The sequence below is a fragment of the Grammomys surdaster genome, unplaced genomic scaffold (assembly GCF_004785775.1).
Source record: "Grammomys surdaster isolate TR1022 unplaced genomic scaffold, NIH_TR_1.0 198, whole genome shotgun sequence".
NCBI lineage: Eukaryota > Metazoa > Chordata > Mammalia > Rodentia > Muridae > Grammomys > Grammomys surdaster.
In genome coordinates, this window is record NW_021604643.1 from 7,503,295 (window position 1) to 7,530,512 (window position 27,218).

The 27,218-nt window shown below is 38.7% G+C and overlaps 1 protein-coding gene across 4 annotated transcripts in view; it reads right to left on the bottom strand.

Moving 5' to 3' along the window:
* LOC114623514 (glycine N-acyltransferase-like protein Keg1) overlaps positions 1-27,218 on the bottom strand; it is a 45,600-nt gene that overhangs the window by 4,522 nt on the left and 13,860 nt on the right. For all 4 annotated transcript variants that reach the window (XM_028770186.1, XM_028770187.1, XM_028770188.1 and 1 more), the window contains exons 2-4: positions 5,914-6,003; positions 4,282-4,389; positions 1,300-1,426 (exon numbers count right to left, since the gene is read on the bottom strand). In XM_028770186.1, the coding sequence (XP_028626019.1) occupies positions 1,300-1,426; positions 4,282-4,389; positions 5,914-5,991 (313 nt within the window). In that variant the 5' untranslated portion in view covers positions 5,992-6,003. The remainder of the gene's footprint in view (positions 1-1,299; positions 1,427-4,281; positions 4,390-5,913; positions 6,004-27,218) is intronic.

Sequence of the window (27,218 nt, forward strand, 5' to 3'; positions counted from 1 at the left end):
TCTCTCTCTCTCTCTCTCTCTCTCTCTCTCTCTCTCTCTCTCTCTCTCTCTCTTTGATTTTTTGAGACAGGGTTTCTCTGTGTAGCCCTGGCTGTCCTGGAACTCATAAGACCAGGCTGGCCGAGAACTCAGAAATCCACTTGTCTCTGCCTCCCAAGTGCTGGGATTAAAGGCGTGTACCTCCACTGCCTGGCATGCTATTTCTTTTTAAATCTAAGTTTTGGATGATATCACAAAGCCTGTCGACATATGCATACAGTTATAGCTATCAGAGAAGATGAATTAGAGGCATAGTAACTGAAATTGAATAGACAATTTCTATGTTCTCAGCCTATTATGTTGTTACTATAAGCTTTTCCGTTCCTTATTTTGCACCAATATGACTCCCTTCACCCTGAATTGGCTTTTGTTCACTTGTAAAATTTGCTTAGGCTAGTAGAAAAATGTGATTTACTAAACATGTTTCAAAGAGTGCACTGGGTTTGACTTTCACATTCTGTTCCTGATCCTGTGATATTTACATGTCACCCAATCTACTTCCCTCTGTCCCTGTAGTTAAGAGTTGACACAGTGCTATTACCAAATGCTAGTCTTGGGATCATGATAAGCCTATTCCCACAGATAACCCATATGTGTGAACCCAGACGAGACCAGCAGAGCTGCATAGCTGAACCTGATCCAAATTTCCTACCCATACAATTGTAAGGTAAAATAATTGTCATTTTGAATCGATATTGAGAAGACTTGAAATTCTATAAAACTAGGTAGGGATATTCATAAGGGTTTTTTCTTTAAATCTCTCATTTAGTACTTAAAGGCTCTGTGTTTAGAACAATATTATAATCATTTTCTCATTATTTTTAAATCTCCATAGCAGAAGTCACTTACCCTTTACCACACACCTAAAAACTGGTTCATCCAGGTTTCAATCTTAGATTATACAACTTCAAAAGCCATAGTCTTATTTACTAAAAAATTCCTTTGACAATGTGACAATGTAATAAAACAAATATTACATGGTAGAACACATTGCTCCCACATTTATGTTCTTTAATAAAATATGGGCATTCTAAAGAATAAGTCCTAAGGTAGTAAGAAATTACATTAATTTTTCTTTGCAAATGTTACACACTGTAACTCAAGGGTTACTTTTGAAGAGGGTAGATGCTGAGCAGCCTGCTCAGTGGTTTTGGATTACAAAAATGTGTGTGGGGTGTTAAGATGCTTGTTCAAAAGGAAATTATTTCTATCATGTGTACAAAGGAGGTCACAACAACCCACACATATCCATTTTCTTACTTTGAATCTGCAAATGTTGTTTCCAGTTAATAACTTCTGATGATCCAAGGAATTCCCGACAGTGCTTGGGATCCTTGGAATAAATTAGATAAGTGTTGTTGTAGTGGTCAAGGTCATCTGTCATGTCCTGTTTTAGAAAAGAAGAATCAACTCGAATGTTTATGAGTGGTGTGATGTTTGTTATATCAGTATTGTTACATTGTGATATTTAAATATAATAAAATAGTAGTTCCTGTCGATTTGTATTATAATTATTTACAATGCAAAATCAAGAGAAAAAGCCCTCATTTAATTCAAAGTTTGAAAAGACACCCTAAAGAGCATTACCTCAAATCAAAAGAAACCAGAGTGTTACAAAATTCATGTAGAAGAGTCAAAAGAACAAATTAAAAGCAAAACATTAAGAGAAAAGTATACTTGCTCTAGGCTATAAATGCTCTGGAATTCAAACCTATACCAAATTCAGAATCAGAATATTCATCTACAAATAGAGAACCAATCTGTGAGATAGATCACAATGAGTGTGTTTCTAGTTCCTACCACAATGTATACCAGGATGGAGTCAATGGTTCCTCCTGCTTCAGTGTGCCTAGGTACCAAGGTGGGCATTGTGACTTGGAAGTGGAAAAATGTGTTTCTGATGAATGAGTCTTTATGCCTCAGTGAGATAGGAAGAGATACATATGTCTGTTCTCAAGAGTATTCTGGTGTGAACTGTGAGTTGGAAGCTGATGAATGTGGATCCCAGCCTTGTCTACATTGTGACACGTGTCACAATACTCTTAGGGTTTACTTCTCTGACTATGCACCTGGATTCCTTGGAGATCACTGTGAACTCAAGTCTGAAGAATGTGCCAGTCAGTCATGTCTCCAGGGATGTCTATATGTGAATGGAAGAAACAATTCCTACTGTGACTAAATAGAAATTGGATTTACAGGGACACACTGTGAGACTTTGATGCCTCATTGTTGGTCAAACCCTTGTCACAATGACACAACAAATGAAGACACTGGTGACATCTATATTTATAACTGCTGCCCTGGATTTGTATCTGTCAGCAGGCCTACCAGACTGTCCTCTGAGCAGCTTTACCCAGCAGCTGACCAAAACAGATGCAGAGACCCACAGTCAAACATTAGACTGAGTTCAGAAGAGTTGGGGAAGGATGGAGCAAATGGGAGACATAGGGACTCCACAAGAAGATTAATAGAGTCAACTAACCTGGAACCCTGGGGACTCCCAGAGACTGAACCATCAACCAAAGAGCATACTAGGGCTGGCCCTGGCCCTGCCCCTGCACATATGTAGATGTGTAGCTTGGTCTTCACGCAGGTGCCCCAACAACTGGAGCAGGGTTTTATCCGGACTCTTGCCTGCCTGTAGATCCTATTCCCCTAACTGCCCTGCCTTGTCTTGCCTCAGTTGGAGAGGATGTACCCAGTCTTACAGTGACTTGAGGTACCAGGGTGGGTTGGTACCAGGCGGGGAACCTCTGCTTTCTCAGAAACAAAGGGCAATGGTAGTCAGGGGAGGGGCCGTGTAAGGGAGGAGAGGTGGAAGCTTTGATCAGTATATAAAGTTAACAAATAAATTAATGGAAAAAAACAAATAAGGAGCCAAAGATAAAGTTAATGGACTAGATACTCCTTCAAAATAGCTTATTATTATTAAGAAAATGAAAATCACATAAAGCAAATAAATGAGCATATATGCATATACATGCAGACATATATATGTGGAACAAATTTATAAACCCATTGTAGCACTACTTAAATATGAGGAAGCATATAACAGAAATATTACTTCCATTAATATATAATCTGAATGCTTTTATTCCTCTAATTTTAATGAAATACTAAATAAAATATTATATACTGTATAATGATACTATAGATCAAACTATTGATTTTCCTACTCTACCTTATAAAATATTTAAGTCATCTTCAGCATTCATGTTGGCAAAATTTTCCACTTGGAATCAAGACTAAACTCTGATTCACTCCCTGTAACAACAACCACCTGTAGCTCTTTCTCTCATCTACTTTGTTTTACTGACTTTGTTGTAGGTGATTGATGTAAAAGCAGTGCAACATCTCAGTAGGAAACCAATATTACAATAAAAACTTGTCATAGAGTGAGAATCAGTTGGATTAATTCAAGTCTGCGATTTTTAAAGACAGGAAACATGTTTCACTCTGGGATAATCGTTGACAACAGAACTAAGAACTCACTTGTTACAGTATACAAACCTAACTTAGGAAATGTCCTTATCTCTAAAGATTTACTTATTTTTATTTTGTGGATATGAAAGCTTTTTCTGCATGTGTGTGTGTGTGTATGGCATGTGTTCAATGCCTGTAGAGATCAAGACGGCATCAGATTCCATATACCTAAAGTTACTGAAAGTTGTGAGCCACCACGTGGGGGTCAAGAACCTAAACCCTGGTTCTCCATCAGGGCAGCAAGTGCTCTTAACCACTGAGCAATCTCTCTAACCCTCAGGAAATGTTTGGATGTTTGTAAGAAAAGATCAAGCTATTCTTTGTGTCTCAAAATGATCCTAAGTTGGTATGACCTTCTATCAATTTCCTCTTTTAATAAGATGCAAGAAATGATAAAAGAATAAAGTTTCCTTGCAGTTCAAATAAGCCAGTGCTGATAGAGGAACCATGCTAGCAAGCAAGACAAACCATGGGTAAAAATAAAATTGTACCATCTATACCTATAGTTAACTTTCTCCACGTGTCATTACTATATCATTATATATTTTCCTACACATCATGCCATTCTGTAATTTTTCTATAAACTTTTCTGTGTTTTCCTTCAGACAAAGTATTGGTTGACATTATTACAATTCATTTCCATTTTTCAGGATGGTAGTAGGCATCTACCATGGTACCATACTACCACATTGCCAGACACATTCTAGGAATTCAACAAATGTAGGGGTACAGGTATATTTATTGTATATTGCAACTTACCTGCTCCTGGGGTCGAATAACAACAGTATTAAAATCAGGCCACTTGTCCACCAAAGTCTTGAGCTTGAATGGGTTTCCCTGATTGATGTGGAAGACAGTCCCATAAACCTAAATATTTTAACATCATAGGAATGTCAGCACATTACACAAAGAAGGTAAAGTGCAACTTATCTGACTAGAAAAAGGATCATTCCCATGAAACTATGCAAATTGAGTTGAAAAGATGTAATCTTTCAAATGGTTCCTAGTTACTAATTGCTTATTTGAACAAAAAAGTCTTTTAAACGTTAGTAAGATAAAATATAAAGAATGATAAGATTTATAAATAAACCAATGTCCTCCTCTGTTGTAGAATTTAATAGATTTTTTTTCATGGATATCAGATTTCTTTCTTTTCATGCACCTAATGAATTTTACGAAGCTGAGCCATTTCATAAATGAAATCCACTCATTACAATATTTTTCTCATTACCCCTTGAAGCATTTTTAAGGCTGCTGCTTTAATATCCATATCATCTAATTCTTATATCTGTATTATCTGGCTGTTGATATCTGTTTATAATCAAACTACAATTTTTGTTTCTCATTTAAGCTAACATTTAGCCAGACTTAGTGGTGCAGGTTTGCTAGTTAATAGGAATACTGAGGCAATTAGGTTGAAAATGTAAGGGATACCTCGGGTATAGAGTGAGCCACGGGCCAACTTATAAAATGTGGCCTCAGTGCCATATGTGCATTTTACGACAGACAATTTTACTTCATCTCTTCTAGGAAGATGTGATAGGTCAAATCAAAGTTCACAATGACATCTATAACAAGCTGTGTGCTACATATAATGAGACCTGGAAATTCCTATACATTAAATCTTATTTTGTTGAAATAATATGTGCTATGAAAAAGCATCTGCTGGTACACTTTTTAATTTAAAATCTTCCCCTGCTAGAGCCATGTCAGGGACACAATGAAAGCAAAATTTAAGTAAGATCAGAATCCTTATTACTGATCTCTAACGAGGCTTCAACTAAATAGTGATCTGTTCATTAAGGATCAGGAAAATTCTTATCTCTACTAGCAATGAAATCTAGTAGAGATAAGACTCTGCCTCCCAAGTGCTGGGATTACAGGCGTGGGCCACCACTGCCCGGCCCCTCCTGTTTCATTAAACGTTCTCTGTAGTCATTGAAAAACAGTTGACCAGATGTGTGAATATAGTTCTCAGTTTTCTCTTTGGTTTCATTCATGTTTGTTGTTCTTATGTTAATTCTTTTTGATTGATGTGTCTCTACACCGACCTTGCACATGCTAAGCAAATACTCTATCACTGAACTATAAAATTTTCAACTTTCTTTTGAGTTGTTTTTTTTTTTTTGTGGTAGTAGAGTCTCACAAAAAAATTGTGAAACATTCTTTGGAAGTGAACAGTGATATGTTTTAGACAGTGGAGAGCAGCATTCTGCTCCTTTAAAATATTAAGGAAGGGACAGTATTGAGACTTCTTTCTGCTCTGGGAAAATAAGCACAGGTGAGAGACATGCCATGATGTCAATCAGTTTTTAGCTAGACTTGATCTTTTCCTTCCTCTGCCATAGCAAGGTACAGACCTTAGTTACTCTGAGAACATACTAATCTCACCTTTAAGGACTCAGGGAGGTGTTTCCTGAGGGAATTCTCCAGAGCATGCAGTGCTTGAGAACTCTGTAAGTAGAACATCTCTTCTGATACCTTAGATGAAAAAGAGCAACAATGATAGCAAGTTAGGGGTAGGGAGATACTTACATGTGTCTAGACCACCTCTAAAGATCATGACCCATAGACTTATAAACAACCAGAATTTATTTCTCTCAGTTCTTGGAAGTCCATGATCAAGGGATTGTTATGTGTCTTGTTTTGTGGAACTCTGCTTTCTATCTGTTGGCTATACGCCCTAGCTCTGCCTTCTCAGGATGAAAGGGTAAGCTTGCTTTCTGTAGCTTAATCTACAAAGGCATTCACAACATCCAAAAAAGGTGACTGACCCAGTAACCCTGCAAGGGGTCCTATTGTTATCTATCATATTGGCAATGCTTCCTAATACATGACTCTTACAAAGATACCAACATTCAGACCACAGCAATGTTAAGCTCAATCAACAGTTATTTAAAATGCTCCTCCTGTTTTTTGTTTGTTTATTTGTTTTTTGTTTTTTCGAGACAGGGTTTCTCTGTGTAGTCCTGGCTATCCTAGAACTCACTCTGTAGACCAGGCTAGCCTCGAACTCAGATATCCGCCTGACTCTGCCTCCCAAGTGCTGAGATTACAGGCATGTGCCACCACTGCCCGGCCCCTCCTGTTTTATTAAATGTTCTCGTAGTCATTGAAAAACAGTTGACCAGATGTGTGAATATAGTTCTCAGTTTTCTCTATGGTTTCATTCATGTTTGTTGTTCTTATGTTAACTCTTTTTTTTTTTTTTTATGTTAACTCTTTTTGATTGATGTGTCTCTACACCGAATCCTGGTGGTATCATAGCTTCTTCCCCTGTTGATAAAAAAAGCAACTTAATCGTCCCGTTCCCCCCTTAGTGAAAAACTGAAGCAGCCATCCCTGATCTTCCTTCCTTCTATGCTCCATGTGGTCTGTAGGTTGTATCACATGCATTGTGATCTTTTGGGTTAGTATCCACTTATCAATGAGTACATATCATGTGAGTTCTTTTGTGTCTGGGTTACCTCACTCAGGATGATATTTTCTAGTTCCATCCATTTGCCTGAGAATTTCATGAAGTCATTGTTTTTCATCACTGCATGGTACTCAATTGTGTATATGTACCACATTTTCTGTATCCATTCTTCCATTGAGGGACATCTGGGTTGTTTCCAGCTTCTGGCTATTATAAATAAGGCTGCTATGAACATAGTGGAGCATCTGTCCTTGTTATATGTTGAAGCGTCTTTTGGGTATATGCCCAGATGTCTTATAGCTGGGTCCTCAGGTATGTTCAGTTTTCTGAGGAACCGCCAGACTGATTTCCAGAGTGGTTGTACCAGCTTGCAATCCCACCAACAATGGAGGAGTGTTCCTCTTTCTCCACATCCTCGCCAACATCTGCTGTCACCTGAGTTTTTGATCTTAGCCATTCTGACTGGTGTGAGGTGGAATCTCAGAGTTGTTTTGATTTGCATTTCCCTGATGACTAAGGATGTTGAACATTTCTTTAAGTGTTTCTCAGCCATTCCAGATTCCTCAATTGAGAATTCTCTATTTAACTCTTTGCTCCATTTTTTAAATAGGGTTATGTAGCAGGGGGGGATGAGGAACTGGGGATTGCCACTGGTGGGCCCCTGACACTAGAGAAATGTGAGGCTCCCTGGACCCAATGGGATTGACTTTAGCTGTAATGTGCAGAAAAGGAGGCAATAGAACATGTGGAGATCACCTCCAGTAGTTAGGCATGGCCCCTGGTTGAGGGATGGAGCCACCCACACATCTCAGGTTTTTTTTTTTTTTTTTTTTTTTTTTAACCCAGAAATGTTTCTGTCCAAAGGAAGACCAGGGACAAAAAATGGAACAGAAACTGAAGTAAGGGCCAACCGGGGAATGTCCCCACTTGGGGATGCTTGCAGGCAGGAACCAAGTGTGGCAGTTCCTGGGGAGGTCCCGCCAGTAACTGATCAATGCAGAGGCGGATGCTTGGCGCCAACCATTAGGCTGAACTCAGGGAACCTGATGGGAGAACTGGCAGAAGGACTGGAGGAGCGGTGGGGGATTACAACACCACTGAAAGAACAACACAGGCTGGCCTGGCCACCCAGTTCTCCCAGAGACTAGGCCACCAATCAAGAAGTGTACTGAAAAAGATCTTTGGCTCCGGTTACATATGTAGCAGAGGATGGCCTTGCCAGATGACAGGGGAGGCCGTTTGTCCCAGGGCAGTTTGATGCCCCAGAGTAGGGGAATGCTGGAATGGTGGGGCCAGGAATGTGTGGGTGGATGGGGGTGTACTCTCCTACAGGCAAAAGAGAAGGGGAAGGGCAGATGTGGAATGGGAGGGTGGTGGAGGTGTAACTGGGAAGTGGGATATCATTTGAGATGTAAACGAATGGAATGGTTAATTTTTTTTTTTTAAAGCAACTTAAGGGAGAAAGGGTTTATTTTAGCTAAGAGTATTAGGTTACAGCCCATCACGGTGGAAAAGTCAATGTATCAGGAACATGAAACAGCTGGCCAGATCATCTCTACAGTGAGAAGCTATCAATGGGGGAATGCATGCTAGGGATCATATCAGTTTTTCATACTATACAGTTCAGAAGCTTGCCCAGGGAATGTCCTGCCTGTAGTGAGCCTTGGAATTGGCCTGTTTTAGCTGCCTTGAATGACTGTGTTGTTTTTGATGTTTGAGCCTATGGCTTCTAGGGTACTTTATGTGCCTCTCCGTTCCTGAGAACCTGAGGCACTCCCTCAGGCAGTGAAGCATAGGGGCCACATGTTTGTCTCTGAGTTCCTTATAAGCCAGCAGAGCATGTAGAACTTGACTGAAATTTTAATACTAGACATTAATCTTGTGTACCCTGTCTGGTTTGCAAAACCCCATATAGCCTGTTGTGTATAAAAAGGAGGAGGATATAAAACAGTTGATTGCTTGAAATAAACTTTTCTCAGTCTTGTTGACATCCATTCAACCTGGCCTGATTCATTCCCACTAACTGTATCAAGAGACCCTGGTTCAATAGGTAAGAACTGGAGCTTACACCTACACACAATTAAGACGGGTCTTTGTGTATCAATGAACATAGACAAGAGAGTCTCCCAAAGGTGTGGTCAGCGGTCCAGCTCTCAAGTGTCTCTAGATTCTGTCAAGTTGACAATTAACACTAACCTTCACAGGTACTATGGGTCTAACAAAATTTTACATGCTATGGTTATTTAGAATATTTATATAAACTTATTTTTGGATTGTCTATGAATTTTTGCTAAAATTCTTCTGAAGTTTATGTTAAGCTAACAAAGAGTCTATAGCCCATTTAGGTGAGAAGTAATATCAGAAAAATATTGGATATTCCAACATATTATATATTGTAATATATCTTTGCATGTTTCTCAGATATTCATTCAAATTTTCCAACATATTTTAATTCGGGGCTTTAAAATTTATATTTTGTTACATAAACTTATAAGTATGAACTTACTTCATTCTGTGGATGATGCTGTAAATAAATTACAAGATTTTAAAATTGCCTATTATTATATTTATTGAAATACAATTCATTCTTAAATAATTAGCCCTACTTGTTATGAACTAGTACTTTAACATATTAGTTCCAATAGCTCTTGCTACTACTATTAATTTGAAGATTATTTTAAATTTGCCTTCTATATGATCAACCATGGATTTTTTCTGTGAAGAAAAGTTCTCTTTACCCTTTCTGTTTATTTCTTTTTGTTGTCCACTGGAACTGCATAGAGACCTTAGTAGGTGTCATGCTTATATTTTGTTTTTAGTTTTATTTACTCAGCACACACTAATTTTTTCCTTGGGAAGCACAACTATGAATTTGAGAAATTTTAAATCTTCTAAAATTTCATCACAGATAGGAGAGGGGCTCCTGGGGCTGGTTTCTGGTTGAGGAGCTATTGGTAGCTGCTGGCTGCTGATGGAAAAAGTAATTTCTGTTTGGATATGTGGACACTGGTAGGTCTCCTATGCCACAGTGGATACCCCCACATCTATTCACACATGGTCAGTGCTAATTGGACTTAAGAGCCCAGCAATAATAATTTAAAAGGACATGAAGTCAGAAGGGAGACAGGTGTATTAGTCCCCAGAGAAATTGAGGAAGGAAGGAGAGAATGGACACATTGTATATATGTATTATTTATATGTATCAAAATTTCAAGAATAAATAAAAATATTATTTAAAAAATAGATAAGTGCTCCTAGAGATAAAAGATATCTTTCTCACTATGGAAATAACAGTAGCTGCTAATAATAGTAATAGGTCAGGAAGAAGTATCCTTTCGAATACTACGGACTTCCAGATGGCACATAGCTTTAATCTCAGCATTTGGGAGGCAAAGACAGGCAGACCTCTGAGCTCAAGACTAGCCTGGTGTGCAAAGTGAGCTCCAGGGCAGCCAGAGGTAACCAGAAAAACTCTGTCTAGGAAAAAAAGCTAAGGGAGTGGGGTTGGAGGGATGACTCAACAATTATGAGCACTTGTTGCTCCTGCAGGTAATGTGGAGTTAGCTGAATGCACCCATGGGGTAGCCCTCAACCTTCTGTAACTTCAGCTCCAGTAATGTCCACTTTCTTCTTTTTTAGTTAAAAATTATCTTTTGTGCATTATATTTTATTGTGTTTTTCCCTCCCACAAATCCTTCCAGATCTTCCCCAATTCCCTCCTCAAGCAACTTTATATTATATGTATCTCTCAAAAACAAAATCAAGAAACAAAAATGGAAAATGCAAGAAACAGAAATAAAAATAAATAAAAAATAAATAAAAGACAAATAAGAAAAAATGCTAAAGTAAAACAAAAGGAAACAAAAGATACACAAAAATACCATGGGGTTTGTTGTGTTGGCCAGCTACTCTTGGGCTAGGGGATTGCTTGGTGTGTCATTAATATCCTCACTCCCTTAGAGAAAACTGACTTTATCTTTGACAGAGGGTGTCATTTTCAGAGGATAGAGATGAGACCCCATGTTCACTGCACTTCTTGGTGTTGGGACCCCACCTGGCTTGAACCTATGCAAGTTGTGGTACATTGCCTTAATCTCTGTGTGTCCACATATGCCTCACTCCTGTTGTGTCTGAACAACACCATTTCCTGGGAGACATCCAGTTCCTCTGGCTCTTTAGCAGAATAATACTTTTATGTTTATGTGAAAATAATCAGATCCTACTACAGAGGCCTATACTCAACAAAACTGGAAAATCTGGATGAAATGGACAATTTTCTAGACAGATACCAGGTACCAAAGTTAAATCAGGAGCAAATAAACCATCTAAACAGTCCCAAAACTCCTAAAGAAATAGCAGCAGTCATTAAAAGTCTCCTTAACAAAAAAAAAGCCCAGGAACAGATGATTTTAGTGCAGAATTCTATCAGACCTTCAAGGAAGACCTAATACCAATTCTCTTCAAACTATTCCACAAAATAAAAACAGAAGGAACACTGCCCAATTCATTCTATGAAGCTAAAATCACACTCATACCTAAACCTCACAAAGACCCAACAAAGAAAAACTTCAGACCAATCTCCCTTATGAATATCGATGCAAAATACTCAATAAAATTCTAGCAAACCTAATCCAAGAACACATCAAAACAATCATCCATCATGATCTATCTAGTCTTGGGTTCACTTGTGCTACTACTGTACCAGTATATTTTCAGGTACCTCACTGTTTTAGACCAGTGTTCATAGCTGGATGATATTGATGATTATCATTCTCTTCTAGTAGTGTATAAAGTATCTCCCAGTATCATGGACACTATTCAGTAAAGAGGAAATTTCTAGCTAAGCACCAGTTCAACTTACTTGTCCAATGACATAGTTGACCTATTGCTGTTGACCTCAGCAATAAGGGCCTTAACATCAGATGGTAGAAATTAACTAATAGCCTTAGCAATAGCTAAGTTGTGATGCTTGCGGGTTCCACAGGATTCCTTTGGATGATAACTCAACAAGATATTATCCATTCCTGACACTGGAAGTCTTTTTGGATGGCTAATGATGTCTAGTTGGAGCCCTGTCTTCCCTATGATTTGGTGACTACATTTAGAATCATTTCACATATGCACATATTTTAGGAAGCTTCCATGTTTTTCAAGTAGCACTTAGTATTAGCAGTGCCTCCCCATACTCTTTTCTTTACCCTTCTCTCCCATCATCCTCATTTTTAATCTTTCTATTCTAGTCCCCCCTTTATCTCTTCTTAACACTATATTCTATTTCACCATTTTTGGGAGATCCTCTCCTCTACTCTGGTAACTTACTGGGTACCTAACTTCTATGGTTATTCAAATTGTAGTAGACATCTCAAAAGCCTAAAAGCTAACATCCACATATGAGAAAACACAATATTTGTATTTTTGGTTCTGAGTTACTTCAGTCATAATAAATTTTTACAGCTCCATCTATTTACCTGCAAATTACAAAATTTTATTATTATGTAACAAAATAGATTAATAATATCCCATTGTACCACACTTTCACTACCCATTCTTTTGTTGAGGGACATCTAGACTGGTTCTAATTTCTGACTATTTTATTACAACAGAAATGAACATGGATGAGTCAGGGTCTCTGTAGTAGAATGTAGAATGCTTTGAATATATGATCAAGAAAATACAACTGGATCTTATGGTAGATCTATTCTCAGCTTCCCAAGGAACCACCACACAGATTACAATAGTAGCTGTTCCAGTGTGCACTCACGCCAGCAATGAATATGTGTTCTCCTTCCTGAATATCTTCAATAGCATGTGCTATCGGTCATTTAGCTCTTTATATAGTGCTATTAATTTAGTACTTTATATATTTTAGATACTGACTTGTACCAGATTTATAATTGGTAAATGTCCTTCCCATTTTTGAGCCTGTTACCTTGTACAGATAATGGTATCCTTTGTCATAGAGATTTTCAGTTTCTTGAGGTCTCATTTATTAATTATTGTTCTTAGTGCCTGATCTGTCAGAATTCTACTCAGAAAGTCTTTTCCCATGCCAATGAGTTCAAGCCTATTCCTAAATTTCTCTTTTATCTGATTTAAGTTCTTTGGTCTTATCTTGAAGTCATTGATCTCTTTTAATTTGTGTTATACAGGGCAATTAATATGGATCTATTTCCATTCTTCTACATGCAGCCATGTAGGTTGATCAGCACCATGTCCTAAAGATGCTTTCTTTTCTACACTATATATATCTGGCTTCTTTCTCAAAACTCAGGTGTCAATAAAAAGCATATGCCCACAGAATAATTAAGCAGGGCTCACAGGGACTCACAGAGACTGAATTGGCAACAAGAGAGCCTGTATGTGTCTGTGCTAAGTGCTCTGCATACATCTTATGGTTAGCTAGCTTGGTGCTCTTGTGAGACTCCTAACAGTGAGTATGCATGTGCCTGTGTTGGTGTCTCTGGTTTTTTTTTTTTGTTGTTGTTGTTGTTTTTTTATTGGATGCCTTATTTACATTTCATATGTTATCCCCTTATCACATCACCCACCCACCCAGGAACCACCTATCCCCTCACCCCTCCTCCTGCTTTTCTGTGGATGTACCCCACCTACCCCCCCCACTCCCACCTCCCCACACTCAAATTTCCACCCCCTGGGGTGTCCAGCCTTCATGAGGCCAACGATCTCTTCTCCCACATATGCCCAGCAGGGCCGTCCACCCTTACATATACAGCTGAAGCCATGGATCCCTCCCTAAGTGCTCCCAGACTGGTGGTTTAGACCCTGGGAGCTCTGGTTGGTTGGTTTTGTTGCTCTCCTCATGGGGCCGCAAACCCTTTCAGCTCCAACAGTCTTTACTCTAACTCCTCCATTGGAAACCCAATGATCAGTTCAATGGCTATCTGTGAGCACCTGCTTCTGAATATGTCTGACTCTTGCAGACCTCTGAGGAGACATCTATATCAGGCTCTTATCAGCATGTACTTCCTGACTTCCACATCAGCATCTACCTTTGGTGACTGCACATGGGATGGATACTCAGGTGGAATGGTCTTCAGATGGCCCCTTCTTCAGTTTCTATCCCTCACTTTGTCTCCCTATTTGTTCCCTTGAGTATTTTGTTATTCCTTCTAAGAAGGACCTTAGCACCCCAACTTGGTCTTCCTTCTTCATGAGCTTCATGTGGCCTGTGAGTTGAATCTTGGCTTTTTCAAGGTTCTGGGCTAATATCCAATAATCAGTGAGTAAATACCATGTGTGTTCTTATGTAATTGGCTTACCTCACTCAGGATGATATTTTCTAGTTCCATCCATTTACCTAGGAATTTCTCGAATTTATTGTTTTTAATAGCTGAGTAATACTCCATTGTATAAATGTACCACATTTTGTATCCATTCCTCAGCTGAAGGACATCTGGGTTCTTTCCAGCTTTTGGCTATTATAAATAAGGCTGCTATGAATATAGTTGAGCATATGTCCTTGTTATATGTTAGAGCATCTTCAGGGTATATGCCAAGGAGTGGTATAGCTGGATCCTCAGGTAATGCTATGTTCAATTTTCTGAGGAGCTGCCAGACTGATTTCCAAAGTGGTTTCACCATCTTGTAGTCCCACCAACAATGGAGGAGTGTTCCTCTTTCTTCACACCCTATGACCTGAGTTTTTAATCTTAGCCATTCTGACTGGTCTGAGATGGAATCTCAGGGTTGTTTTGATTTGCATTTCCCTGGTGACTAAGGATACTGAACATTTCTTTATGTGCTTCTTGGCCATTCAAGTTTCCTCAGTTGAAAATTCTTTCTTAAGGTCTATACCCCATTTTTAAATAGGGTTATTTGGTTGTCTGGAGTCTAATTTCTTGAGTTCTTTGTATATATTGGATAATATCCCTCTATCAGATGTGGGATTGGTAAAGATCTTTTCCCAATTTATTGGTTGTCATTTTGTCCTATTGACAGTGTACTTTGCCTTACAGAAACTTTGCAGTTTTATGAAGTTCCATTTGTCAATTCTTGACCTTAAAGCATATGCCATTGGTGTTCTGTTCAGGAACATTTCCCCTGTGCCCAAGTATTCAAGGTTCTTCCCCACCTTTTCTTCTATTAGTTTCAGTGTATCTGGTTTTATGTGGAGGTCCTTTATCCATTTAGACTTGAGCTTTGTACTAGGAGATAAGAATGGATCAATTTTCCATTTTTCTACATGTTGTCCTCCAGTTGAATCAGCACCATTTGTTGAAAATGCTGTCCTTTTTCCACTGGAAAGTTTTAGCTCCTTTGTCAAATATGAAGTGACTGTAGGTGTCTGGGTTCATTTCTGGGTCTTCAATTCTATTCCATTGATCTTCCTGCCTGTCTCTGTACCAATACCAAGTAGTTTTTATCACTATTGCTCTGTAGTACATACAGCTTGAGGTCAGGGATGGTGATTCCTCCAGAAGTTCTTTTATTGTTGAGAATAGTTTTTGCTATCCTGGGTTTTTTGTTATTCCAAATGAATTTGAGAATTTCATTTTCTAACTCTGTGAAGAATTGAGTTGGAATTTTAATGGGAATTGCATTGAATCTGTAGATTGCTTTTGGCAAGATGGCCATTTTTATTATATTAATTCTGCCAATCCATGAGCATGGGAGATCTTTCCATCTTCTGAGATCTTCTTCAATTTCTTTCTTCAGGAACTTGAAGTTCTTGTCATACAGGTCTTTCACTTGCTTGGTTAGATTCACACCAAGGTATTTTATTTTATTTGCGACTATTGTGAAAGGTGTCATTTCCCTAATTTCTATTTCAGTCTGTTTATCTTTCATGTAGAGGAAGGGTACTGATTTGTTTGAGTTGATTTTATAACCAGCCACTTTGCTGAAGTTGTTTATCAGGTTTAGGAGTTCTCTGGTGGAAGTTTTGGGGTCACTTAAGTATACTATCATATCATCTGCAAATAGTGATATTTTGACTTTTTCCTTTCCTATTTGTATCCCTTTGACTTCTTTTTGTTGTCTAATTGCTCTGGCTAGGACTTCCTGTACTATATTGAATAGGTAGGGAGAGAGTGGGAAGCCTTGTCTAGTCCCTGATCTTAGTGGGATTGCTTCAAGTTTCTCTCCATTTAGCTTGATGTTGGCTACTGATTTGCTGTAAATTGCTTTTACTATATTTAGGTAGGGGCCTTGAATTCCTGATCTTTTCAAGACTTTTATCATGAAGGGATGTTGAATTTTGTTAAATGGTTTCTCAGCATCTAGTGAGATGATCATGTGGTTTTTTTTTCTTTGAGTTTGTTTATATAGTGGATTACATTGATGGTTTGTGAATATTGAACCATCCCTGCATTCCTGGGATAAAACCTACTTGATCATGATGGATGATTGTTTCGATGTGTTCTTCGATTTGGTTTGCTAGAATTTTATTGAGTATTTTTACATCTAAGTTCATAAGGAAGATTGGTCTGAAGTTCTCTTTCTTTGTCGGGTCTTTGTGAGGTTTGGGTATGAGTGTAATTGTAGCTTCATAGAATGAATTGGGTAGTGTTCCTTCAGTGTCTATTTTGTGAAATAGTTTGAAGAGAATTGGCATTAAGTCTTCCTTGAAAGTCTGATAGAATTCTGCACTAAAACCATCTGATCCTGGGCTTTTCTTAGTGGGGAGACTTTTAATGACTGCTGCTATTTCTTTAGGGGTTATGGGACTGTTTAGATGGTTTATTTGCTCCTAATTTAACTTTGGTACCTGGTATTTATCTAGGAAGTTGTCCATTTCATCCAGGATTTCCAGTTTTGTTGAGTATAGGCCTTTGTAGTAGGATCTGATGATTTTTTGAATTTCTTCAGTTTCTGTTGTTATGTCTCCCTTTTCAGTTCTGATTTTATTAATTTGGATACTGTCTCTGTGCCCTCTGGTTAATCTAGCTAATGGTTTATCTATCTTGTTGATTTTCTCAAAGAACCAGATCCTGGTTTTGTTGATATTTTGTATATTTCTTTCTGTTTCTCTTTGGTTGATTTCAGCCCTGAGTTTGATTATTTCCTGCCTTCTACTCCACTTGGGTGTATTTGCTTCTTTTTGTTCTAGAGCTTTTAGTTGTGTTCTCAAGTTGTTAGTGTGTGCTGTCTCCAGTTTCTTTTTGTAGGCACTTAGAGCTATGAGTTTTCCTCTTAGCACTGCTTTCATGGAGTCCCACAAGTTTTGGTATGATGTGTCCTCATTTTCACTAAATTCTAAAAAGTCTTAACTTCTGTTAATTTCATTGTGTCTCTCTTTAGTTTATGTTTCCATTATCTGTCCATTGCTGAGAGTGGGGTGTTGAAATCCTTGACTATTATTGTGTGAGGTGCCATGTGTGCTTTGAGCTTTAGTAAAGTTTCTTTTATGTATGAGAGTTCTCTTGCATTTGGAGAATAGATGTTCAGAATTGAGAGTTCACCTTGGTAGATTTTTTCTTTGATGAGGTTGAAGTGTCCTTCCTTATCTTTTTGGATTACTTTTGGATGAAAGTCGATTTTATTTGATATTAGAATGGCTACTCCAGCTTGCTTCTTGGGACCATTTGCTTGGAAAAATGTTTTCCATCCTTTTATTCTGTGGTAGTGTCTATCTTTGTCACTGAGGTGCGTTTCCTGTATGCAGCAAAATTCTGGATCCTGTTTGTGTATCCAGTCTGATAGTTTGCATCTTTTTGTTGGGAATTGAGTCCATTGATGTTAAGAGATATTAAGGAAAATGATTGTTGCTTCCTGTTTTTTATTATTAGAGATAAAATTATGTTTGTATAGCTATCTTCTTTTGGGGTTGGTAGAAGATTACTTCCTTGCTTTTTCTAGGTTGTATTTTCCTTCCTTGTGTTGGTGTTTTCCATCAATTATCCTTTGAAGAGCTGGGTTTATGGGAAGATATTGTGCAAATTTAGCTTTGTCATGGAATATCTTGGTTTCTCCATCTATAGTGATTGAGAGTTTTGCTGGGTGTAGTAGTCTGGGCTGGCATTTGTGTTCTCTTAGGGTCTGTATGATGTCAGTCCAGGCTCTTCTGTCTTTGATAGTCTCTGGTGAGAAGTCTGGTGTAATTCTTATAGGTCTGCTTTTATACGTTACTTGACCTTTTTCCCTTACTGCTTTTAGTATTTTTTCTTTGTTTTGTGCATTTGATGTTTTGATTATTATGTGACGGGAGGTATTTCTTTTCTGGTCTAGTCTATTTGGTGTTCTGTAGTCTTCTTGTATGTTTATGGACATCTCGTTCTTTAGGTTAGGAAAGTTTTCCTCAATAATTTTGCTCAAGATATTTACTGGCCCTTTAAGTTGGGAATCTTCACTCTTGTCTATACCTATTATCCTTAGGGTTGGTCTTCTAATTGTGTCTTGGATTTCCTGGATGTTTGGGGTTAGGAGTTTTTTGCATTTTGCATTTTCTTTGACAGTTGTGTCACTGTTTTCCATGGTATCTTCTACACATAAGATTCTCTCTTCTATCTCTTGAATTCGGTTGGTAATGTTTGTGTCTATGACTCCTGATCTCTTTCCTAGGTTTTCTATCTCCATGGTAGTCTCCCTTGAAGATTTCTTTATTTTTTTCTACTTCCATTTTCAGATCCTGAATGTTTTTGTTTATTTCCTTCTTTGTGTTTTCTTGCAGTTGTTCAAAAGATTTCTGTGTTTCCTCTTTAAGGGCTTCTATCTCTTTACTTGTACTCTCCTGTATTTCTTTAAGGGACTTACTTAAAACTCCCTTAAAATCCTTCTTAAAATCCTCTATCTTCATCATGAGAAGTGATTTTAATTCTGAATCCTGCTTTTCCGGTGTGATGGGGTGTCCAGAGCTTGCTATATTGGGAGAACTGGGTTCTGATGATGTCAAGTAACTTCAATTTCTGTTGCTTATGTTCTTGCACTTGCCTTTTGCCATCTGGTTAGCTCTAGTGTTACCTGACCTCACTGTATAAGACTAGAGTCTGTATCCAGTTATTTTGCTTGTGTCAGAGCTCCTCAGATTCCAGATGTCTCTGTGGTCTTATGATCCTAATCTCCTGGGTGGAGGAACTCCTGGGACTCAGGCCACCTCCGGGATCTGGAAATCCTTCTGCTCTGGGTGCAGTGGTTCCTCTAGGATGGCTCAGAATATGATGTCTCCACAAGTGCAAACCAGCTAGGTGTCTGCTGCTCTGAGTGCAGTGGCTCCTCTGCTGCTCTGAGTGAAGAGGCTCTTCTAGGATGGCTCAGGATTCAGTATCTCCACAGGAGCATACCAGCTATGTGTCTGCTCCAGCCAAAAGAACCAGGCAGGGGCGGAAGGGAAGTGAAATTCCAGAGTGGCGGTGTTAGGGTAGCTGGTGGGTCCTGAGCTTCCCTAGCTCCCAGATGTAACTCTGGGGGGTAGGGAGTGAGATGGGGTTCTTACCCACTGCTCTGAGTGCAGTTGCTCCTCTAGGATGGCTCAGGATTTAGTATCTCCACAGGAGCAGACCAGCTATGTGTCTGCCCCAGCCAAAAGGCGATATCTGTTTTTTTTACACTGCTCTTGGGATCCTTTTCCTCTTCCTAAGGTGCCTCATCTGGTTGTGATAGAATTTGTGCCTGGTCGTATTGTATCTTATTGTGTCACATTCAGCTCTTTTCTGAAAGGAAACAGAAAGGGAGTAGATCTGGGAGAGAGGAGAGATCATATAGTTGGGAGGAGTAGAGGGAGGGGAAACTGTGGCTGGATATATTGTATGAGAGAAGTATACACACACACACACACACAATTGTTCCTGTCTGAAAAAACAGCAGGGACAAAAATGGAGAAGAGAAGGAGGTCCAGCAACAGGCCCAAATTGGGATACAGCTCAAGGGGATGCCCCAAGGCCTGACACCATTACTAAGGCTATGGAATGCTCACAAAAAGGAACCTATCATGACTGTCCTCCAAAAGATCCAACAAGCAGATGCAAGAGTCAGATGCAGATATTTACACCCAACCAATGGACAGAAGCTGGTGACCCCTGTGTTTGAATTAGGGAAAAGCTGGAAGAAGCTGAGCAAGAGGATGGCCCTGTAAGAGGACCAGAAGTCTCAACTAATCTGGACCTCTGAGATCTCTCAGACACTGGGCCACCAACTAGTCAGCATATACACCAGCTGATATGAGGCCCCCAACACATATACAGCAGTGGAATGCCTGGTCTGGGTTGAGTCAGAGACGATGCATCCAACTCTCAAGAGTCTGGAGACCCAGGGATTTTGGAGGTCTTGTGAGGTGGGCCTGCTGGTTGGGGACATCCTCTTGGAGATGGAGGCAGAGGGGTACGGGATGTGAAACAGTCAGAGGGTGGGTCAGGAGGGGGATAAAATTTAGACTGTTAAAAAAGATTAAATAAAATTTAAAACAAATCAGGTGTCCCACAAGTGTGTGAGCTTATTTCTGGATCTTCAATTCAATTCTATTGATTATGTCTCTTTTTATGCCAATACCATGTTTTTGGGTTTTGTTTTTGTTTACTACACTTCTATGGTACAATTTAGGGTCAGGGATGGTGATATCTCCAGAAGTTCTTTTATTTTTCAGTATTGTTTTTAACTAAGCTGTTTCTTGTCTGTTTTTATATGAAGCTAAAAATTGTCCCTTCTATTTCTACAAAGAATTGTGTTGAAAATTTCATGAGGATTGCATTGAGTCTATAAATTGCTTTTGTTAAGATGGCAGTCTTTATAGTATTAATCCTATTGATCCATGAGCATGGGAGATTTTTTTCACATATTAGTGTTTTATTCAATATCTTTCTTCAATGTCTTAAAGATTTTATTGTATTGGTATTTCATTTGCTTGGTCAGAGTTAACCCAAGATATTTTTGAGGTTATTGTAAAGGTGTTGTTTCTATGATTTCTTTCTCAGTACTTTTGTAGTTTGTATACAGGAGGGTTAGTGGGTTTTGTGTGTCAACTTTGTATCCTGTTATTTTGCTGAAAGTGTTTATCAGCTGTAAAAAAAATTCTCTGGTGGAATTTTAAGGATCTTTTATATATCTTTGTATGGACCTTCTATGATATAAAATCATATCATCTGCAAGTGTGCTTTGACTTCTTCCTTTCTAACTTGTATCCCCTTCATCTCCTTCAGTTTTCTTGTTGATCTAGCTAAAATTTCAAGTACTTTAGTAGTTATGGAGAGAGTAGACAACCTTGTTTGTTCCTGATTTTAGTGGGAATGCTTTGAGTGTCTCTGTTTAGGTTGATGTTGACTCTGGGCTCGATGTAAATTTCCTTTATGATGCTGCTGTATGCCCCTTGTAATCCTGATATCTCCAGGACTTTTATCATGAAAATGTGTTGGATTTTGTCAAATGATTTTTCTACATGTAATTAGATGATCATATGATTTGTGTCTTTCAGTTTGTTTTCATGGTCGATTGATTCATCACCTTATGTATGTGGAACCATCCTTGCAGTCCTGGGATGGAGCCTACCTCATCATTGTTTATAATCTTTTTGTTGCGTTCTTGGATTCGGTTTGCAAGTATTATATTGAGAACTTTTATATCTAAGTTCATAAATGATATTGGTTCATAATTTCAATTTGTGTTGAGTCTTTGGTGAGTTTTAGTTTTAGTATCAGGGTGTAGTTGCCTCTTGAGAATAATTAGCAAATGTTCCTTCAGTTTGTAGTTCTCAAATAAATTAAAGGAGTATTGGCATTAGTTATTCTTTGTAGGTCTGGTAGAGTTCTGCACTGAATCCATCTGGCCCTTGGTTTTCTATTGTGGAACATATTTTAAATTAGTGAGTCTATTTCATTAGGGGTTAAAGATCTGTTGAAATTGCTTATTTAATCTTGATTTAACTTTGTTAGGACATATAGAAATAAAGATATAAAGAAATTCTTCCATTTCTTTTAGGTATTCCAGTTTAATAGAATATGGATATTTAAAGTCTTTTGATTCTCAGAATTTCTTCAGTGTCATCAAAGTCCTTCCATTCATTTCTAATTTTATTAGTTTTGATTTTTTTATTCAACATTTTAGTTAATTTGGTTAAGAACTTATCAATATTGTTGATGTTCACAAGGAAGCAAGTCTTTATTTCATTGACTCTTTGTATTTTGTTGCTATTTATATTTTATTGATTTTACTGCTGAGTTTATCTCTTCTTGTCTATACATTTTAGTGGTTTCCTAGAGCTTTAAGAAACACAATGGATTCTGCGATTGCTGTACACATGTGGTTCACTTTTATATGTGCAGGTAAAACATTCACATGCATAAAATTAAAATAAATCTTCTAATGATGAGGATATATGACTGTACAGATTAATATATTTTAGTGTATGGTTTTCCAATTTTGAGATTTATTAAGGCATTCAGAGCAACTTCAATTTTTTTCCTGCTGTTTATTCTTTTTTTTTGTTCTATTTTTCCTTTTTTCAAGCTTGGAACCTGGTTCTCTCTCTCTCTCTCTCTCTCTCTCTCTCTCTCTCTCTCTCTTGCTCTGTATGTGTGATTTGTGTCTTCCCCTCTCTCTTCTCTGTCTCTCCTTCTGTCTCTCTGTCTTTGTATATGTTTCTCTCTTACTTTTTTCAATTAATTTTTAAGCTATTGTTTTGTACAATCTAAATTATCTATGATATCCATGGTATAGCCTACCAGTGGGGGATATATAGACTTAATGAAACCAGTGATTTCATTAAGTATATAACAAGGAAAATTAAAGACTATCAGATTGCAGATAGAGAGAAGCATCAGAGAAGTCGCAGAATATCATCAAATCATTTGCTCACATCATCCAGTAGAAACCAATTGGTGAAGCTGGGACAGTCAGCTGGAGTTCCCAGTTACAAGAATCCTAGGGAGAAGGTCCATTTCACCTTCCCTATGGATGAGTTTCTGGTTTTCCATTACCATTGTAGCTATTTTTTTGTTATGGGAAAACAAATAGTAACCTCTGTTGGAAATAACTTACCTTTTATCTGTTCATCTGTTCTTAAGAACACAGTGTTTTTACTCTGGGGCTTTTTTATTGTTTGCTGCCTTCTTCATCACAGAATTAGGGAGGTCATCCCATCCCTGAATAATGAGTCTTAGAAGACAATTAGAGACAGACACATCTGAGTCTGAAGAGAGGATACCAAACTGATTTCATAGCCATCTCTCAATAAGGTCAAAAGCACATGGCTATGTTGTTTCCCCTTCTGAGATTTACACATCTTCCCTTAAACCCTCCTTATTACTCAGTTCTTCTGGGTCTGTGGATTGTAGCGTGGTTATCCTTTACTTCAGGGCTAATGTCTAGTTATAAGTGAGTATGCACCGTGCATTTCCTTTTGGGTCTGGGTTACCTCACTCAGGATAATATTCTCAATTTAATGATGTCTTTGTTTTTAATAGCTAAATAGTATTTCATTGTGTAGATGTACCACATTTTCTTTATCCATTCTTCAGTTGAGGGATACCTAGGTTGTTTCTAGTTTTTGGCTATTACAAATACAGCTGCTATGAACATAGTTGAGCAAGCATCATTGGAAGTGGATGGAGAAAGGGAGTGGGAGAGGGTGGTAAAGGACTTGTATGAGGATGGCAATCAGGTATGTGTTGGAGGAGAGGGCTGAGAGCAAGAATGGAAATCAGTGGGGGGGGCATCTTTGGGACTAGCTGGAGACTTAGGAAGGGGGATGCTATGGTGAGCCTATGGGGGTGACCCTAGCTGAGAACCTATCAGTGGGGAGGATATACACACTGAAGTGACCCCCTCCTACAAACAGACAGGGCTTTCAGTGAAAGGAAGGAAATATCAACCCACCCAAAAACCTTCAACCCAAAATTTTTCCTACATACAAGATGTAAAGGTATTAAGATGGAGCAGAGATTGAGGGAATGGCTAACCAATGACTGTCCCAACTTGAGACTCATCCAGTGGGAGAAAGCCAACCCCTGACACTGTTAATGATACTCTGCTATGCTTGCAGACAGGAACCTAGCATAACTGTCTCCTGAGAGGCTCCATCCAGTAGCAGATGGAAACAGCTGCAGAGACCCATAACCAAACATTAGGATCAGAGAGTCTTGTGGAAGAGTCGGGAATATAATTGATCAAGTTGAAGGTATCAAGGGCATCACAAGAAGACCTACATGGTAAACTAACCTGGACCCATGGGAGCTCACAGAGGCTGAATCACCAACCAAAGAGTATGCAGGAGCTGGACATAGACCCCCGTGAATTTGTAGTAGATGCACAGCTTGGTCTTCAGGAAGTTCTCCTAACATGTAGAGTGGGTACTGTTTCTGACTCTGTTGCCTGCTTTTGGATCCCCTTTCCCTACCTGGACTACTTTGCTGGGCCTCAGTGAGAGAGGATGTGCTTAGTCCTACTGGGACTAGAAGTCCCAGGGTGGGTTGTTACCCAAGGGGGGGGGCTTCTACTTTTCTGAGAAGGGGAGGGCATAATGAGGGGAGGAATTTGTAAGGGTAGGACTAGGAGGAGAGGCAGAAAGAACTTTGATTGAGATGTAAAGTGAATAAAAAATTATGGAAAGGAAAAAAGAGCACATGGCAACTTATCAGTATAATGTTCATTGCTGTTACTATACAAGTAATGGGTTTTGCTATGACATTCTTTCATATATCTTTCTCCATATATGTAATACGTGTGTGTGTGTGTGTGTGTGTAATTAGACTTTGTTCTTATTTATCCCTGTCCTCTATTAACATTTCCACCTCTGCTTTTACAGCACAGATACGCCATTATCACTGCTCCATCATTTTCTTTATGGCATTTGTCTCTCTTTTATAGTTCTCTTCTATATTAATGGCAAACAGTGTATGTGTGCTAACATGACCAAGGAAGGAGATCTACAATAAGGGAGGAAGAGGTCTTAAGGGAGGGGAATAAAGTAAAAAGGACATCTATACTGACTCTATTCCTTATCTATTGTAAATAATGTAGCAATAAACATGGATGTACCTACTTGATAGTAGTGAATGATCATTTTAATGTGTTCTTCGATTCAGTCTGCAAGAATTTTATTGAATATTTTTTCATCAATATTCATAAAGGGAATTGATATGAAGTCATTTTTCTTTGTTGGGTCTTTGTGTGGGTTAGGTATCAGCGTTACTGTGGCTTCATAGAATTAATTAGGTAGTGTGCCTTGTTTCTATTTTGTGAAAAAGTATTGGTATTAGGTCTTCTTTGAAGGTCTGATAGAATTCTGCACTAAACACATCTGGTCTTGAGCTTTTTTAAGTTGGGAGACTTCTAATGACTGCTTCTATTTCTTCAGGTGTTATGGGACTGTTTAGATGATTTACCTGATCCTGATTTAACTTTGGTACCTTGTATCTGCCTAGAAAATCATCCATCCAGATTTTCCAGTTTCATTGACTATATAAGCTTTTGTAGTAGAATATGATGATTTAAAAAAAATTTCTTCAATTTCTGTTGTTATATCTCCCTTGTCATATCTGATTTTGTTAATTTGTATACTGTCTCTGTGCCCTCTGGTTAGTCTGGCTAAGGGTTTATCTATTTTGTTGATTTTCTTAAAGAAACAGCTGTTGGTTTTTGTTGATTCTTTGTGTAGTTCTTTTTGTTTCTACTTGGTTGATTTCAGCCCTGAGTTTGATTATTTCCTGCCATCTACTCCTCTTGGGTGTATTTGCTTCTTTTTGTTCTAGAGCTTTCAGGTGTGCTGTTAAGCTGCTAGTGTATGATCTCTCCAATTTCTTAATAGAGGCACTCAGAGTCCTCTTAGCACTGCTTTCATTGTGTCCCATAAGTTTGAGTATGTTGTGCAAAGCAGCCTTATTTATAACAGCCAGAAGCTGGAAACAACCCAGATGTACCTCAGCAGAGGAATGGATACAGAATATGTGGCACATTTACACAGTGGAATATTACTCAACTATTAAAAACAATGACTTCATAGAATTCGCAGGCAAGTAGATGGAACTAGAAAATAACATTCTGTGTGAGGTAATCCAGTTACAGAAGAGCACATATGGTATGCACTCACTGATAAGTGGATATTAGGCCAAAAGCTCAGAGTACTCACAATATAACTCACATACCATATGAAACTCAAGAAGAAGGAAGACCAAAGTATGAATGACCAAAGTATGAATGCTTCAGTCCTACTTGGAAGAGAGAACAAGATAATCATGGAAGGTAAAGGGAGGGAAGGACTTGGGAGGGAGAGAAGAGGAGGAGGGAAAATGGCGGAAGGATCAGATTTGGGAGGAAACAGGGTCGGGGGAGAACTACAGAGAGTCAGGAATTTGAGCCAAAGTGTGTAGCAGTGGGGAGTAGCAAACTTGGGGTAGCCACTAGAAAGTCCCAGATGCTAGGAAAGCAAGAGGCTCCCTGGACCCAACAGGGTTGACATTAGCTGAAATACCTAACAAAGGGGAGAGAGAACCTGTAAAGCCTATATTCAGAGGTTAGGGAAGGTCTCCAATTGATGGATGGGGCCACCCACTCATCTCAAAAATATTAACCCAGAGTTGCTCCTGTCTAAAGGAAGTGCAAGGAAAAAGAAAAGACCATCCAGAAACTGCCCCACTTGAGGAGCCATCCCATATACAGACCCTAACCCAGACACTATTGCTGATGGCAAGAAGTGCTCGCTGACAGGATCCTGGTATAACTGTTCCCTGAGAAGCTCTGCCAGAGCCTGGCCAATACAGAAGTGAATGCTCATAGCCAACCATCGGACTGAGCATGGGGGAAGGAGTTTGCATCCCCATAGGAAAAACAACAGTATCAACCAACGAGACCGCCCCCCCCCCACGAGGTCTCAGGAACTAAGTCACCAACCAAAGACTACACACGGAGGGACCCATGGCTTCAGCTACATATGTAGCAGAGTATGGCCTTGCCGGGTATCAATCAGAGGAGAGGTCCTTGGCCTTATGAAGGTTCCATGTCCCAGTGTAGGGGATTTTGTGGGCAGGGAAGTGAGAGTGCATGGGTGGGTGGAGGAACACCTTCATAGAAGCAGGGGAGGAGGGATGGAATAGAGGGTTTGCAGAGGGGAATTCGGGAAGGGAGATAACATATGAAATGTAAATAAATAAAAAACAAAACAAAACCATTAATGTGTATCTCTGTGGTGTATTGATGTAAATTCCCTTTCTTACCGAAGCAGGAATGATGTAACTACACTGTACAACAGTTTTTTTTCTTTCTTTCTTTCTTTCTTTCTTTCTTTCTTTCTTTCTTTCTTTCTTTCTTTCTTTCTTCCTTCCTTCCTTCCTTCCTTCCTTCCTTCCTTCCTTTCTTTCTTTCTTTCTTTCTTTCTTTCTTTCTTTCTTTCTTTCTT